The sequence below is a fragment of the Periplaneta americana genome, chromosome 6, assembly GCF_040183065.1.
Source record: "Periplaneta americana isolate PAMFEO1 chromosome 6, P.americana_PAMFEO1_priV1, whole genome shotgun sequence".
Lineage (NCBI taxonomy): Eukaryota > Metazoa > Arthropoda > Insecta > Blattodea > Blattidae > Periplaneta > Periplaneta americana.
Genome location: NC_091122.1, coordinates 19,795,083 through 19,813,900, shown reverse-complemented (window position 1 = coordinate 19,813,900; position 18,818 = coordinate 19,795,083). Strand labels below are relative to the sequence as shown.

The window sequence follows — 18,818 nt, the reverse complement described above, 5'->3', positions numbered from 1 at the left end:
TTTCGACAAACTGAATAATTGAGAATACGGAGCGTAAGGTTTCTTTGTAATCGCTTTAACTGCGAGGTCATACCGCGACTCTCTTTCGGGAATGGTGCATTGGATTTTCATTTTGCGTCATCTACCGGCCAGTTTTCAGACATGTGGCCACATCTGAGATATGTCCACCGTCAGATCTTGCGAAACAGTATCTGTATCTGTAGTGGGAAGTAGGAATCAAACAGGCATTTTCCTTCGAAATAACTAAAACTAAATAACAATTTCCTTGCTGTTTTATCATTGAGGAAACTCCTAAGAACCCGATCAGAATGAGCAACCCAGGAATTTGAATTCCGAACGTGGGTTTAACTGAGTCATCTTGTACGATATGGTGCGTGTTATCGCGAACTTTGAGCTTGAACCAGCCTCATTGTGAATGTTTACATGCAGTGGAGTAGTGAAGTTAATAGCCCTAATTAAATATAATTACCACGCAACATAATGGCAAGACACGAAGTTGCCAAAATTCGTATTAGCGCTGTGTTGTGGCCCTCCTCGAACGCAATGCATAAGAGCTCGCCTTCTGCATAATGAATTCTTTCAGTTGTTTGGAAGTTTATTACATGGTAAAAAGTAGGTTACAGTTTCGGAGTGAGGGTTATGACATCACCGATGGTATCTGCGATAAACGCAACCAGCCACCCTAAGTGGCCGTGTAGCACGCAGATTTTCAAGAATCACGCAGCAAAACAAAAGGAAAACACGTTGTAAAAGAAATGTAACTCGCGATCAGCTAGTTGATATTAAAGCGATATGTGACCCTTATGAATAGACCGGCTCTAATCGATATTGTTCGAAAGTCGACTGTCTTCAAAGTGCTTTAGATACTAAAGAAATAAGTAGACTATATAACAATAAATTTACCTTCAAGTAATCTCTCTTTTTTATTCCTAAGTGTACGCCTTGCTTCCTGTCTTTCATTGAAATAATTATCACTATTTGCCTCAATTGGATCCTGTCAGAATTTCAATTTTGCCTGTTTCCTTCTTTCTATGGAACAATCTTCATCAAACACGGTTTATTTTTCTTAGTTTCATAATAAGAACAACCAGTAATATAACTGTTTTATAAATTCTAACTTTAAGATTTTTTGACAGCAGACTACTGTAGATGATAAAAGCCTCTCAACCGAATAACAGACATTTCCTAGATTATTCTGCGTTTAATTTCCTCCCGAGTGCCATTTATATTTGTTACTGTTGCTCCAATATATTTGAATTTTTCCACCTTTTCGAAGGATAAATCTCCAAAATATTTGGGGCTAAAAGGGATGAAGTTACAGGAGAATGGAGAAACTTACACAACACAGAACTGCACGCATTGTATCCTTCACCTGACATAATTAGGAACATTAAATCCAGATGTAGCATGTATAGGCGAATCCAGAAATGCATATAGAGTGTTAGTTGGGAGGCAAGAGGGAAAAAGACCTTTGGAGAGGCCGAAACGTAGATGGGAGGATAACATTAAAATGGATTTGAGGGAGGTGGGATGTAATGATAAGAGACTGGTTTAATCTTGCACAGGATAGGGACCAATGGCGGGCTTATGTGAGGGCAGCAATGAATCTGCGGGTTCCTTAAAAGCCATTTGTAAGTAAGTTTATAACAACAAAAAATCAGTTTTCTGCAGGTTTCTTCTTCCTTAATCATAATATCGATCCACAGCCTTGCATTCTGCTAATATTTATCTTTAAAATTCCATTATGTGTGTGTGCCTGCATGCGTTGTACACACACACACGCGCGCGCGCACACACACACACACACCCATAGAGTCGGCCTCGGTAGCATAGTATAGTGCTGGCCTTCTATGCTCGAGGTTGCGGGTTCGATCCCAGCCAAGGTCGATGGCAATTAAGTGTGTTTAATTACAACAGGCTCCTGTCAGTAGATTTACTGGCATGTAAAAACTCCTGCGGGACAAAATTCCGGCACACCAGCAATGCTGATATAACCTCTGCAGTTGCGAGCTTCGTTAAATAAACCATTATTTTAAAAAATTATATATATATATATATATATATATATATATATATATATATATATATATAATTGTCAATCCTCATGTAATTGGCTCTAATTTTAAGTCTCCCTACGCCCGCATTTTTTTTCTCTTCAGGCATTTTTCTGTCTTATTTTTCCATAATGTAAATTCTTTATTTCAAAGATTTAATTTTGTCCTAAATGAAGATAATTTATATGATGAATCTTGTTTCATAAATGCATTAAAGTGTACAACTTTTGTAGAAAGTAATGGTCGCCAGAAATTTCTTTCAGTGCTCACCAGTTTAAAATGAAACAATGTTAATATTACAGAATTAGATAACTGACGAGTTTTGGTCTTCACCTTCGGAGCATCACCCACTAGATGAGGACGTTTAGGTGAATGATGTAAGTCAAGTCCCCACCATTAGATTAAAAGAAGTATTTCGTTTCATTTATAAATAGTGCACTTTAAGTAGATATAATTAATTGTTCGCAAATTTAAATTAAATAGCTATATTCATATTATAACCATTTCGAGTTGATCACAATTCTATGTGTTTTTATTTTAAATAGACTTGTTAATTTCTTTGCTAAAAATAATACTTCATCTGCGTCATACCTGGACAATTTGATTCTTAGACACTGAATATGAATAAATCAGTGGGGAAATGCTGTAGGTACTACACAAACGGAAGGACAGACAGACAGAGAGACGGCATGTCCAGTACGAGTGATGCTGAAAATTTGTATTCCCTTGAAAATCTCGAAATCGATTTTTTTTTTGTATCATCAAAATACTTTCTCCGATGAGAAAGTAAAAGGAACAGTCTCGTTAAAGAGGAGACATTTCCTCACTCAATAGCACCTGCACATCACAGAAATAGAAAAGAATGGGATTGCCAAATTCATTTAAGTGTCAACCACAAAAAGGAATATGAATATTTTTCCAGTTCGTAAAAAAAAAAAATCAGTTTCTTTAATAAACCCGATTCTTAAAAAAAAAAAAAAACGGTAAAAGTATTTTCTTGTGTAATATACGTTAATTTTTTTTTTTCATGGAAATAAACATTTATTTACACATACGAATAAAATGGTATGTAACTCTTGCATAATATCTATTTTAAGTTCCAGAATAGTATATGCAATTTGAATTTTATATATACGTAAATCTGGCTCTGCTAATCACTTAACTACATTTCAAACTAGGCAATATGACTTTTAACGTTCATACTGTACTTGTTTTCTTACCGTCGTTCAAACTCCAGACTGGATATGTATGGTACCTCGTGAATTAAACTTCACTACATCACATCTTTCCCCGACGTCATCCAGTAGTCTTCTGTTCAGGGTTGTAACTCATTACCAGCGCATTATGATACGAAAAATTATGCAACTTGTCCTCAGATGTCACGTTTAATATTTTGCTTGAACAAATTAAAACTTGTGTAGCTATGGAAACTTACTACAATTGTAGTTTATTGTAGAAAGAATTAAATCCATGGTTTTTTATGATAGTTTATTGTAGACAAAATTTAATATAAGGCTATATTTTTATTTCAATTATTGTTTGAATTTATGAGTTTGTATTCTAATATAAACTTACACATAGGTAGAAGAAGACATTCTGTACTAAGTTTTTATACGCACAATTAACTTTAGACAAAAGTAATCATTTCCATTTACTGATGTTTTGGATAGCTACACAATATGACATTGTCATTATTTCGTTGTAAAACTGTTTTTTTCTTCACCTTGTTGTGTTTGAAAACTTACACTTTCCAAATAATATGAACATACCTTTTCCTAGCAAGGTATAAATTTTCATCGAATTTCTAGAGCAATGTTGTTTTGTTCTTGTCCACTAATACACTAATGTTTAAGACGTCCTGAATTTGCTTAGTTTTCCTCTACTAGTCTTAAAAGTTGTTGAAATCCATTTTCGTTCAAAGTAGAGGCCCCTTTATGGCACAATTTATTGCCCCTAATGATAGGGCGATAGGCGAGAATAATGTCTAGGAGGAGAATTTTCATATCAGAAGACATCATTTGAGTCAGTTGTAGAAAATGTAGATGATTGATAAAGCAGTCATTTTGAGTAGGCTATATTTTACTGTGGATAATATTTCACAATGATAAAATAGTCTTGAACAAAATGATATGTAATGAAAATTGAATGACTGATACAATAAATGTCGTAAGTATAAAACATGAAGTGTTAATTTTTAATTGAAAGTATAAACAAATGTAACCATGTTTTTATGTTCTGTGATCTCATTGTTGCATGGTTTCAAGAACTTGTATTTCATAATCTCGTTGCTGAAGTTTGAAGTCTCTTGGTACATATTTTTAGAGAAATTTATACCGAACTTATTTTATAAATTTAAATTCTAAATTTTACTAAACTTGTTTTATCTATACTTCCAACACCAAACAAAAATATCTCAATACAATTCTAACTACAGCTTTCCTAGTGCTTTGTAAATATGCTGGTATGCATAAACATCGCATCAACGTGATGACGGAGCAGGAACAGAGGTGAAGGAATGTTAAATTGATGTTGCATACTTATTTATTTTAAAAAATACAAAAAAGTACACCACCTGTAATCATAAATCTCAATGACTTTCTATTTGATATTCTTCAGTATTATTTTATTTCTCACTCCTGTTCTTCCCATAACAAGTTAACTCACAACAGTATTCAAAAAGTCTTTCTTCCTCAGATTTCCCGTAACAATGAGATATTGTTCTTATCCTTGTCCTCTCTCATTCACTACTCTTACGATGTTTTCTTTTCTTTTTCTTTGGAGCATCCTCTTCATCACAGGCCTTATCTATTTGACTATCTTCCACTGTTTGTACTTCTGAGTAATTCAATTCAGTACATCTTTGCTTCTTTGTTTTTGACTTCTTTTTATTATAGTCGTCCATGATCTGAATCTCATTTGTTTCTAGCTCCATTACTTCCTCTTCAGGGTTAGCATGTTTATGTTTCTTAGATTTCTTTACTTTATGAGGTTTCTCTTCTATACGAATATCGTTGTCTACACTGACTTTTCTTCTTTTTTCATCAACATTGTATTTCGTCTTTTCTTCCTGCATGTCATACAAATTATGGTTTCCTTTACCAAAACTTTTCTCTAGACAATAATCGTTGTTTTCGTTTCTGTTTTTCTGTTTCTCAAGATTTCTTTCTCTGTTGTCTTCATCACGTTGCAGTTCATTTTCTGTGATGTTTAGATCATTATCTCCAAAATCTGCAGACTTGCTAACTTTATGCTTTTTGTTCTTCTTACGTTTTACAGTGTTGGCATCATCATACTTTTTATCACTATCCTCGTCTAAGCAGTAATTTTCATTGACATTTCTTTCCCATTTATCAAGGTTGTATTCTGTATTTCCTTCCCCACTTTCTACTATGTTAGTCAGATCACTAGATTCCACCTCTTCAAATTCGTTACTTTTGTGTTCCTTCTTTTTAGATTTTTTCTTCACAATGTTCGCTTTTGTTTCAGTAGTATCATTATGATCTTCATAAAAAATATCACTTCCATAATCTTTCTTCACTTCTGACAATTCTTCTTTTATTTCAGAATCTTCTTTATGTTTTTTCTTCTTCTTCCGTTTCTTCTTTTTCTCAGCTCCTTCTGATACATTCATTTCATCTTTACCTGCTTCCACTTTCTCAAATATAGCCACAAAGAAACCGTCCGTGAAATCAACATCTGCTTTAGCATAAAGACACTTAGGACCCCACTCAAAATTTTCTGACCCAAAATGTTTCCAGTTGTCTTTAAATGCGCTGTCCACAACTTTGAAAACAGGATTAGAAGCATTAGAATTGACAAGGGTCAGGACTTGTTCTATTACCTCCTCGTTTTCTTCAGTGTTAATGGAGCATGTTGAGTAGACAACTCGTTTAACATCAGGAAAGTTAATGAGTGCATGTCGCAGCAGCAAAATCTGAAACGCAGCAAGTCTCACCAACCGTGCTTCACTGCATTTCTCTCCTTTATCTATATTAGGCCTTCTAACCATCCCTACAACAAAATAAAGTTTGTAAACATAATTTTACACATTGTTTTCTACATCTGTAACTCCAAAAAACATATATATTTCATGTTAACTGTCTCTTGCAAATAATGCTCTGAATACTGCATGCTATTTTATTAACACTTTTAATAAAAGTAATTAATACAAGGTGATTCAGTGACTATGTTACAAACTTTTAGGGACGATAGAGAAGGCAATTATGATCAACTTTCATATGGAACTCATGTCTGAAAATGCTTCTAATTAACCTAATTTTTTAAATTTTTACTACAAACTTTTGTGTGTTGAATACACTTGAAGGTCATAACACTCATAACAATACAATTGAAATACCAACACACATTACAAGAACTGTTGAAAATGTCCTCCACCAGCCTCAATACAGGCATTGCAGCATCGCACCTCAACTGTCATACTCGGTCAAAGATTCCCGGCATGTTCCTGACTGTGTCACAGGCAATTATCCTTGGTCCTCTTCCGATTCGATCGGTGTCATAAACAAGGGCTTTAAGATGACCCCACAAGAAAAAATCTAATGATGTCAACTCAGGTGAATGGGCAAAACAATGAACTGGATCACCTCTTCCGATCCACTGCTGGTATGAATATCTCCGGAGAATGGGAGTTAAAATGATACCGAAGTCATACATGAATGAGAATTGGAGAAGAGGTAGGACAACCAATGTCAACCTGGCTTCAGAATGTAAAACATCATATATAATGATATGGCACATCAGAAGAGGATGTATTATATAAAAGAAATGTCTGGAGGAATCTTTTAAATGATTGAGTTCTGTAACACCATATTATCCCCGATTTCTTTTTTGTAATTGATTATTTACTCTCTGTATTTTCATTGTATTCGGTTGAAGAGAAACCCCAGTACTAAGGAAAGATCTCTTATTAATAATAAATAATCAAATCGAGAATTAGCACACTTCCCGGCTTTTCTTAGGCTTAACTTACCAGAACCTGAGCACGAAGGATCAACCAAGATGTACTGCACACCGGGGCACTGTGTGGAGTCCAGCGTGAGAGCATCACAATGTAGAGTTTTCACACAAGTTGCTCCACTCTTCTCTACTTGGTTGCAAAGAGTTTGGTACCTCTTTTGACCCATTTCGACAGCATACAGGGTACTGTACAAACAAAACTGTATATTACTTTAATCATTTAACACAGTAAATTGAAGAATACAGTAGTTTTGATTTCGAATGAAAATTCGGAAATACCTAAAAAATCACATTGCACTATTGGGAAAGTTTCTGTACACAAAAAGTATAACACAGTGTCTTTTAAATAATATTTATCTAAACAGGCCTACTTTACAAATGAAACTGAGCTTAATTTCTTCTTAAAGGTAAATATGGAACTTCGAGAAAAAAAATAAATATAGATCTTGTATTTTGTATTTGTGGTTTAGAATATATAGCACAAAGAAAGACATTATTAGTATGCTCTATTTGTAAAAATTAACATTTTTTTTATTAATTTCGTATTAACAAAATGTGCCGAATATTTTTTTATAAGAGCTTTCACAGCATTTCATTCCAAATCACTGAAGTCATGATTTTTAAAATCACGTAAGAAAAAATAAATAACTGTATAGTATCACTTTCAATATCACTGCAATGAAATGTTTTAAATAAGTGACTAAAAATACAAAACATCCCTACTGAGCTTAATAAAACTGACATAACACATACACACGAAAGTTTGCCGCAACAGAAAATTGCGATAACCACACAAAGGTACCCATATTTATCAGGAGTGGCAATGGGATTAGAGCAAATTGATCCATCTCGCTGCCAGATGAAACTTTTGATTAAAACTCCTTACAGATTGGGTGACCACACATTCTAGTTTGGATTGGATTATCCCATTCTAAAATGCTGTTCCAACTGTTCTGTTGAGTTAAAAAAAATCCCATTTTATTCCATTTTAATTTGAAATTAATTTCAAGCACAATTCAAAATTAACGTGTTTGTATGATAAGACATCAAGAGAAACCGAGAACACTAATCCAATACTTGGTGTAGGCCTATACATGAGTGCATGGTTCACATAGGTGTTGCTTATACACTGTTCAAGTCAGTCTGGGTAGCATAGTCAGTATAGCACTGTCCTTCTTGCTCGAGGTTGCGGGTTCGATCCCAGCCCAGGTCAATGGCATTTAAGTGTGCTTAAATGGAACAGGCTCATGTCAGTAGATTTATTGGCATGTAAAAGAACTCCTGCGGGACAAAATTCCAGCACACCAGCGAAGTTGATATAACCTCAGCAATTGTGAGCATCATTAAATAAACCATAATTTAAATTTAAATTTAAAATTCATTGTTCAATGTTCATTAAATTGAATTGATCACTCGATGTTTTGGAGGATAAATTAATACAGTCACTTGACGTTTTGAACGAAGAAAATATTTAAATCAGTATAAATAGGCTATGAACAGAAGTAACAAGTATGCCATGCCTAACTTTACATATTACGAAAATAATGAAAAATTATTTTATTTTGTATCTAATAATGCGTCTGTAAAGAACGGACAGGATGAATTCACAAGTACTATATTGTAGTGAAGTATCACTTAATATATCATTATAACATTTAGATTATGATATCTAAGTTTTATAAGCTAATTAAAAAAAACAGTGGGCAAACTGATTGTTAACATCTGCCTCCCTCACCCCTCCCCCAGAAAAAAGAAAAACTTTTCCATTGTATTTTACTCGTTTCAAACAGTTCGGTTCCTTTATCATTTTTCGGAAGATATTACAGTAATAGTTTATTTTCTTCAATAATTATTATCAAAAGAGTACCTAAATTAAATAATTTCATATGAATCCAAACTAGGAGTTTATGTTTAATCTTCTGAACATAGCCTACAGAAAATGCATTTTCTATCATTCCAAAAACAGGTAAATCTTGATCAGTCAAGAAGATTTAACTGTTTGTAACGACTTCAATGAGTAGTGTACTCTTCTCACCCCATTTTTGATCACTTGAAGAAGAACACAAAGACAATAATTGTCTAAACGTTTCGAGTTCCTTTCTTATCACCAGCAATGGAAAAGGTGCTATCTATAACTCTTCTAATGAAACACCATTAAATGATGCCATTACAAATTTCACTCAGAGTGCTGAAAATGCTATGGCCAGTTTTGTCCCTACAACAACATACTGTCTATTACCTTTCTCTTATAATAAATTATATTACTTCAAATTTCTGTAGATTTACCCCTTGTTTTTCATCAAGGATGCAAGGTGAGTAGTTTTCATCCCTGGTGCTGCACACATGTCCAAAGTGACACTTCCTGGTGGAGGGTTGAGAAGTTTTGAAGCCAAACAACTGGCCTGTAAATGTTGCAGATATTTAAAACTTCTAATTTTCATTCTAATCAATATTAGGATAACACGTTCCTGCTTTTGCAAATAAAGAAAATAATTATTTATTTCTTGCCTAGAGTGGAAAATGAAGCTAATTTCCTCAAATGCATACATTTCTACCAAAAATTACAACAGCATTGTAACAGAAGAAATAAAAAAAAATCTATTTTCTAAATTTCTAGTAATTATTAGGTTAAAATGAAATGTACAAAAATATTAACAATTACTTATAATTTATTTTTATATTTATATAGTGCTTGTTTCTACATTGTTGAAATAACGAAGTAATATGTTTTAAAATAAAGAAATAAAAAACGCTTATACTAACTTTATCTTGCAAAATGATGGAGCCATTTAAATACAGTTCATGCTCATAAAATTCAGTCTTGTTTGGGAAAATAAGTAACTCTTTGATGTGAAAATCCTGTACGAATTCATCCTCTGACAGTGCTGACACTTTATCAAGGAATGTTGAATAATTATCATTTTCATTGTAAGGAATTAATTTCCAACCCTCATCACGGAAGTATTTCAGGGCGTCATTAACAGTGAGAACCAAAGTGTTCACCCTCACAAATCGTGGTCTACCTAAAATGAACAGAACAAAGGAAAGCAGTTGGATTAAACAATAATTATCGTTAATTATAACAACCTTTTAAAAACTAAAATTATGATAACTTCATAAAAAACTTAAATGTACTGATTAAAACACGAAATACATAAAAAAAAAAATCATCACTGTAAATTACGAAGAATGGCTTGAAGAAAGTTTAAAAGTTTTTTCTTAATTACCGTATTTAATAAAATATTCTGTGCATAACAAATGCCAATATAGAAGCAGTTCATTTTCAACAGAAAAATACTTTAATGTGGAAAATCTCATGGTATATCTGCAGTCTAAGCAACGTATAATTTCAACTTAATTTTCACCAACATGACTGCAAGTCTGAGAAATAAAAACCAGAAAAATATCTGGATAATCATAAATTCTTAAATTTTACGTAAGAAATAAATAGTGATCTATTAGTCACTTTTCACTTTTTTTTTACAGGTTTCTTTGACCTCTTGGAGCATAATATGTTAAAATGTGTTTGGGTAGGTGGTTAGAATCCATCCAGTCAACATGTTCCTTCCACTTCAGTCTGAATTGCTGTATGTGTTGAACAATTGAAGTCACTTTAATTCCTTACGGATATCTTCGTTTCTTTGATGGTAAAATGAAATATCCAGCAGTTCTCCTTACAAATCTTATTTCTGCTGTTGTTAGTCTTCTCTCCTCTGTCTTCCTGATGGTTTTATCTTTTCTTACATACACAAGAACTGGTCTAGCAAGCGTTCTATATATCTTATGTTGCTGTATTTGGAATGGCTGGAAAACTGGTTAACATCTCTATTGTGCTTAATCTTCATAACCAAGACTAAATACTTACAGACAAAAGAGCAGGAAAGTTCTAGACGCAATCACAAAATAATATTTTCATTATTATGATAGGATGGGAAGTTAGGATCTCTTGTTTTAACTTCAGTCCTAGAAAGTAGCAAGTCCTTACAATCATGTTCCAGCTGGTAGAATATCACGAAAAGAACTTGTAGTACTTATTTGACAGCAGGCTGAGAAATCCCAGAGACAACAATGAATTCCTTTTTGAATACGATAGTCACTCTAAGTCCAGTACTTTAGAAGTTTCCTTTTCTCTACTGTTCTCCAACCAGGAGATTAACCATGAAAGGAATGTGCTTACTATTGCGTCATCTATTGGAGCGAAGTAGATAGATAATATTACCGTTATAACGTCAGTTTAAAAAACATGCGCTCTCCTGCATATGTTATTTCCTGTATGGAGAGATTAAAAGATCAGGAGATTAATCATGATCTAATTTTGTAACTAGGGTAGTATAAGTATGTGTGTATTAGTGTTATCGTTTGTGCTTTGAGAGTTAGCCATTGGAGATGCGTTTTTATTTATTTATTTATTTTATTAGGTTATTTTACGACGCTGTATCAACATCTAGGTTATTTTGCTTCTGAATGATATGAAGGTGATAATGCCGGTGAAATGAGTCCGGGGTCCAGCACCGAAAGTTTCCCAGCATTTGCTCGTATTGGGTTGAGGGAAAACCCCGGAAAAAACCTCAACCAGGTAACTTGCCCCGATCGGGATTCGAACCCAGGCCACCTGGTTTCGCAGCCAGATGCGCTGACCGTTACTCCACAGGTGTGGACATTGGAGATACGTGTACCCATGTGTGTGTGATCTTATGACATCAACATTCATTCACAGCATTACCCCGCTGCATCTCATTCCCCTGAGACTTTCTCCTGATTGGAGTACAGTATGTAATATCACAACTATTCATATATTTTTGCAGTTTGTAGTCTTTATAACTAAAAACTGACCCAACTTAACTCCAAATTTGTGATACAGTTTATATTTGATTTGTAGAATAAATGTACAATGCAGAAGCAAAGTATTATCATGCGTAATATAGTTACAATAAATTAATGAGTATATGCTGTTTAAAATATTAAACATTTGTATTTCAGTAACAGTAGTTACTCCATTACGAAGCTCCTTGATAACTTGTAAATTCTTTCCATTTATTACGTTTTCTAGAAGAAACCTTTTATGTGGTATTTGCAAAAGGCCAGGGAATGTCAAGTGACCCATTCCACTGACACTCCATACTAATGGCCATGGACTTCACTGAAACAACTTCATTCCAGAGTAGAAATAATTATTATGTCTGTGGACTATTTCATTTCAGACAGTTATGATGATAATTAGAAGAGTAAGTAACAACAAAAAATCACAATACTTTTATTAAATATAATTTTTTAGTAAAATTGTGGTAATTTGTATCTACACATTATTTAAATAAACGAGCACTGTAAAATGACAATTTATCATTACATTAAATAAGCCTATAGAATTATAGCTTCACGATTATAAAAGAAGGAAAATAAAATTAAACTTGGCAAAGGAATTTACCTAGTTATGAGGCAACACACTTAAGAAATTATTTTTTTTCCTAAAGATACAGTATATATTAACAAAACCAGTTAGTATTATTTCAGATATTGATATTAATATATTCAATACAGAAATACAAGGAAATACAAACATTGAGACCATAAATATTCTGATTTTATTATATATTTTTAACAATCATTATTCATAAAACTCCACTGTCAAAATAAGGATTAACAGTCTTCAACTCGAAATTTCTCGTGAATTACATCACATAACACTCAAACGCAGCACACATTATAATTTCAAATGAATTACCATTCATAATACATAAAGACTACACTACAAACTTAAGATATTGAATTCTTCGTAAAGTAGTAAAGAGATAATTTGTAGGACAGTATACTAATAATAAACTACTTCATAAATTCATAGTATTGGAAGGATGTAGGCTTTACATAGTATTCAGTGAATAAAGTAGGAAAGAAACAAATTCTATAATTACAAACTTCACGAAATCTGTTTTCCTGAATGTGTAGCTAGGGTTATTCAGTCATGAAGGATTTGAAGTCCTGTCATTTTGTTAAAAGGTAAGTTTTGTTTATAAAAAATTGGATTGATTTTCACAGAAACTTCTATTTAAATTGTTTCACTATTGTTGCTATGGAAAATAAACATTTGTTTTTTTTATTGTTTTTTTTTTTTTTTTTTTTTTGCAAATTCATTCCGTGGCAGATACAAAAAAACCTTGTGGTAAAGCAAAGTGCGTAGAAAAAGATCTGAATGCTGCGATGATTTTACAAGAAGTACAGAAAATTAGACAAAATTCAGAATTTGAAACATGCAGTGTGAGTCAAGGTACAAGGCAACAGCAGTTGAATTACTTAAACAGTTTATAAATTGGTTTATACTTGAATAAATCCCACTCTTTTATTATTTCTTATCAACTTACTTCTTAACAAAGAGAACTTGCAGATCTTTCGTGACCTTTAAGTTACTCTTTTCAAAAATTTTTAAGGAAATATGTAGTGCTATAAGCACAGAATTTGCATGCCTATGTTGTTACGTTAAATAATGTATTATATTTAATTTTGTCACAAAAATTTTTATAACAATATCATTACAATTCAATTCTATTTCCTGAGAACCTTGAAATGTAAATGTTACGAAGTAAGTCGTATGAAATGAGTATGTTTAAGTGTTCCCTTAATAGTTTAAATTTGCTAAATATCCATCCATCTGTATAGTACTTTTCCATTAATTTGTAGTCCACTAAAAAGCAGTAGTGGACTTCTCTCTCTATATAATTGCTTTAGAAAATTATGTAGCTCTGACCAACTCTCCCTTGCTATTGCATAACAAGTTTTCTTGAAGACAGAAGAGATAATCGAAGCTTATTACAAATTCGAGTACATGCTTTATTTTTCACTCACTTTGGATTTATATGCGTAAAATCTTGCATTATTGTGTTCTCCCAAATTCCACACGTTCTTTATATTACATCATACAGGTTGCTATTTGTCCTTTCTGCAGTTACAGTTCAATTTGTTGGTTTCTACTGCTAACCACATGATAATGAAATCACTGACACCTTTCAATTAATATCGGCACAATAGGCTTACCCATTAACACCCATTTTCAATATGTACAAAATTTTCTGTACTTTAAAAAGTTTTATTAACATGTAATACTTACGTAATCGTAACATTTCAATGATTAATTATCAACGGACATACATAAAACTGTTAGAAGTGCATAGGAATTTGAGAAAGAGGGAATGTAAATTAGAATGAAAAAATTAACAACCTCAATACATATTACTGAAAAGAATTAAAAATATAAAGTGGAATAATCCAGGTGGTCTGCAGAGGATTTGGAAAGTTGTATTATCCAAAAAAGTTAAAAAAAAATTTGTTTTCCATTCTCAAGTAATTTTTATATTAATGTGGACCCGTCATCCATAGTTAATTTATAATATTATTATGAGATATTTTAGACTATTCTACAGCCTATGACATATTATGTACGTTAATTTCTCCTGTAGTACACGAATGATTCTGAGGGCATATAAGACATTTTTAACATCTCTTGCATACAACACAATGTGGTCAAAACAATGAATAGCTCTGTTTTGCCATATAATGGTTCAGCTTTACTTAGAGATGTTTGAGATACTGCAAGTCGCAAATGAAAAATGACTAACAGGCCTGGCCAAGGAAGAATACGAGGATGTGATAGGATAGACGTGTGAAGCTGGAAAAGAATAAGGGAAGTGTAGGCAGATTTTGAAATTAATTCTATTGGACAAGATAGGAAGGAAAAAGAGGAGGAGGAAGAGGAGGAGGAGGAGGAGAATGATGATGATGATGGTATGCAGTTACGAACAAAAATTTATAGAATCTCTGCACAGTTTACATTGTTATCTTCTCTGGAATAATGAGACACATAACATGGAACAATTATGAAAAATTCCTGAATTCAATTCGGCAAATAGTATCCTCACAATAGAATAGACATGTATCAAGATAAATACTATATTACATTGGTCCATTGTTTATTACATATTATTTTGAATTTCTTAAACTTACACTGCAATCCCTTGCTTCACTATTATTTTTCAGACAAACGTGATATATAATTATTTAAAGAAATACTTGCCCTATACAGTCATAACAGAGTTTGTATGAATAAATATACAACACACCAGTATTGATATTTGTAACCATGAAAAGGTGATACAATATTAGCATTACCACCTTTTCTACTTAAAATAGGCCTAAACTATGTACCAAGAAGACAACATAAAATTATCCCATATTACTTATACCGTGATTAAGCTAAATTAAGAAAAAAACTTTCCTCCAACACTGCTGCATTAGTTCTGAACTGTAAATAAGTATTTAAAGCTGCCATTTTTATGCTGTAAATTAAAAGAAATACCAATGTAAAATGTCTATATCAGTACATAATAATGGGTATTGAAAAATTAAAATGTCAACATATTGTGCAACAAAGTGTGCTGAAGGGCCACTGAATTAGGGAATCCTAAACAGCTTCCCATTTCATTAACAGTCACTATTATGTTTGCAGAATCACAAACCTGCCAACCTTTAAGCAATATAAAATTTGCTTTTCTCTAACTTTGCTTATTTTATTTTATATAATTAACTTCCATCCAATAATCATAAAAATTAATTACTGCTGTTAAGTCTTCCCAGTGTTATTTCTCCAAAGCCCTTCAACAAAAATGGATGTAATATCATATGAATATTATCATATTAAGGAAAGGAATGTATGTAATTACCTTCTTTTTCAAGCAGCAATATGAGTAAAGGACAGTCTTAAATTCATAAACAATTTGTTGTACTGAACAACTTTAACGTTCATACTATTAAGTATAGTTAGCTTGTTGAGTTCATGCCATCTTAGTGTATCTACATGCGATATATCTGCACCATAAAATATCTCAAACCTCCCCTTAAACTTTCACCTGTATGAACAAGGTTACACATTCACTTCTTTTTAACATCTGTTTCTCAAGTGTACAGTAACAAATCATGTATGACCACAAAGATCTTATAACATTTTTTTCAATCTGATTTCAGGTTAAGATCAGTCTTGCGCCGCTGCTGGTCTTCTTGTTCTTTAGGCTCAATGTCCTCTCTATAGCCTTGGCAGGCATACAGCACAATGATGGTGTTAGCCACCACCACTGCTGCCACCACAGACCAGGCTGTGTTGGCAAAACCATCAATTCCGAAATGTTTCAAACTATATTTGGTTCCTACATAGCCAACAAATGGCAAAGAAAACATTGCCATACTGTACAGGAAAAAAACACAAAGGACTCTGGCTGTTTCATTTTGGCTGCCACCTGATGAAGATGGCGGCAGTGGTGGTGGTGGAGGAGGTGGTGGTGGTGGTGGCGATGAATCTCTTCTACGTTCTGAGGCCATCTCTCAGATCAGATCAGATCAGCAACGCAAGGCTAGATCTGTAAAAATCAGAATGAAAAGATGCAATTCAGTATTTGTATTTCATTACAATACCTTTGATTTGCTCGGATCCCAATTTGAATGTTCCCTTCTTTTCGGCCATTTCTAGTTCTGCTGTCAGTGTTTCTCGATATGAAAGCACAGTTTTTATAGGCTTGCTTTCACCAGTAAGACATTTGCGTCCAAAAAGAAGCTCTGTTATTAATATTCGAATCAGCCACGGATCAGCTCTTTCCTCTTTAATCATAATTTTGCTTTTTCTAATAAGACTGTCTAAAATGTCTTCATACTGAAATGTTTTGATTATTAGTGCATACAAGCCTTTGATATTCTGAAAAACAAAATCAACAATGTTAGACTTAAAATCAATTTTGAATTTACTACATTTACCAGTAGGCTACTTAATAAAAATTCACATGACTTCAGCATAATGTTTCACTTTCGAAAAATTGTTAAAAGAAATCAGAATACTGATAATATGGCTATTGTAGGCCTAGTTACAAACTAAATAAATAAAAAGAAAAAACGGAAACATTTCCAAGGTAAGTATAATATTATCGACTAAGCTATTGTGATCCATGGTAGTACTATAAGTCAGTGAATAAAAAAAAAAAAAAGAGTTATTTTTCCCTAGACTAAAAATACAATACAAATGAAGTTTGGCATTATAATAGATAGGGAATGGTGGACGGAGCTTCTCTAGTACCGATCTTTCAGATTCTCCCGCGTTGTTATGACTGAGATACCTATTGTTAACTGTTTTTATTTATAACAGTACAGATCTTTTAATATATTCCAATCGGTGAGTGACCGGTAAATTTCAATTGACTTATCTTGGTCATGGGCGCCAGAGCATTAAAAAATTGCAACTTTCTGCTCTTTCTCTTTCTCTTCCCCCTCACTGCAAACTCTGACGTTGCATAGAGGCAAAGATATAATAAAAGATCTGTAGGCCATGACTGATAGGGTAGTGCTGAAGATGTTGCTTTGCTAATTATTCAGTATGGATGGAGTGTTGTGTATGCCCCATATTACCTATAGTAGCAATGATAACATTGTCTCTCTAGAGTGGTGTGTTAAAATTTGATGTCATTTTCAATTATTTCAGTGCGTTTTTTTTTTCTCCCGTGGGAGGACATCGAAGTTTACAGTGGGCCAAATTTGTAGTAAGACTGTTTAAGTACACATTATCGTGGATCACTACAGTACAATGGACATTATCAAGCAAGATTCTGGTACATTAGCATAGAGTAATTGAATCACACAGCCATATGCACTGTAGGTACTGCATATAAATTGTTGACATCCAACCACTCAAATTGTAATGTCCCAGCGATCAATTTTTTTTTCTTTGCGGGGTCATGAACTTCCCCCTACGATGCAAGTGTCTGGAAGTATAGAATAATACAAGAGTAACTTACCAAATGCTTATTGTAGCTGAATACTAAATCTTTTAAACTACCGCCTTCTTCCTTTACAATCTTCGCAATTTTACTGGCTGCCTTATAAAGCTGTGGTACTTTGACTGAATGTTGTAATTTAGGCATATTATATTGACATCAGATCACAGGAAGAATAGAAAACGCCTATTTCACCATGATGCTACGATTGCTATTGCTGCCAACAATAATATTCAAGTGGTGTACTGGAATCGTAGAATGTAATGTAACGGAAAGGAATAATGATTTTCTTCTGTAATATATTGGTAGATAAAGTGCATAAGTTGCATTATAATTTATAATCACGATAAAACATTTAAATATTATAAATGAATTAAAGTTTTATCAGTTGGCTTACTTGTGTTATGAATCAGCTGTGATGGCTGACTGTTGTTGTTATTGCGTGTAACATATCTGTTTATTTTGGTGAATTTGGTAAGATAATAGCTTGAATAGCTTATGTTTGCTATTATATTTAACGAATAATTTCATTAGGATATATCTATTAGGAATTGGTATATTTATTGATACAATGAAATTTAAACTTCGTTAAGAAAAATTGTTGACACCTAAGATGTATAATCCTTCTATTGTCAACTTGATTGTAAGTTTCATTTCATACTACTTTTATTGTTCATTTTGTATTTTTGCAGGCTTCCAAGATGTGAAATATTTATTTTAAATAACTCTTTAGACTGGGTCTCGGATATAGCTGGTCTTACAATTGATCAATATGGTTCATATACCAAGTACATATACCTTTGACTTTTGGTTACGGGGTTCAACAGACCCATCCGTGGAATTGAGCTGCCTCATGCCAAATGGAATTTTCATTCCTCTCGAGGTTAAGAAAAATGCCACACTACAGGAAATCAAAGAGGTAAGTGAAATTTACTGTACTGTAGAAGTACTTTTGCCTAGGTCATAAAACCCCCTAGATTCAATACTT

The 18,818-nt window shown here is 33.1% G+C and overlaps 2 protein-coding genes across 2 annotated transcripts in view; one reads left to right on the top strand and one right to left on the bottom strand.

Moving 5' to 3' along the window:
* Positions 1-4,577: 4,577 nt before the first annotated feature.
* Positions 4,578-18,060, bottom strand: Nsun5 (Nop2/Sun-like domain containing protein 5). The gene is made up of 6 exons (XM_069827720.1): positions 17,852-18,060; positions 16,485-16,761; positions 9,795-10,054; positions 9,318-9,433; positions 7,045-7,217; positions 4,578-6,065 (listed from the first exon to the last, which is right to left on the bottom strand). The coding sequence occupies exons 1-6, from the start codon at positions 17,975-17,977 to the stop codon at positions 4,792-4,794; spliced, it is 2,226 nt and encodes a 741-aa protein (XP_069683821.1). The 5' UTR covers positions 17,978-18,060; the 3' UTR covers positions 4,578-4,791.
* A 149-nt stretch (positions 18,061-18,209) lies between these two features.
* Pi3K92E (phosphatidylinositol 3-kinase 92E) overlaps positions 18,210-18,818 on the top strand; it is a 40,931-nt gene continuing 40,322 nt past the window's right edge. The window contains exons 1-2 of the mRNA XM_069827714.1: positions 18,210-18,304; positions 18,523-18,749. Coding sequence (XP_069683815.1) covers positions 18,603-18,749 — 147 coding nt within the window. The 5' untranslated portion in view covers positions 18,210-18,304; positions 18,523-18,602. The remainder of the gene's footprint in view (positions 18,305-18,522; positions 18,750-18,818) is intronic.

Coding starts and splice junctions, on each gene's coding strand:
- Nsun5 (XM_069827720.1), bottom strand. CDS start 17,977: ATGCCTAAATTACAACATTCAGTCAAAGTACCACAGCTTTATAAGGCA. Junction 9,434..9,794: donor CCATCATTTTGCAAGATAAA/GTTAGTATAAGC, acceptor CAACATTTACAG/GCCAGTTGTTTGGCTTCAAA. Junction 7,218..9,317: donor TCCTTGATGAAAAACAAGGG/GTAAATCTACAG, acceptor TTGTTTGTACAG/TACCCTGTATGCTGTCGAAA.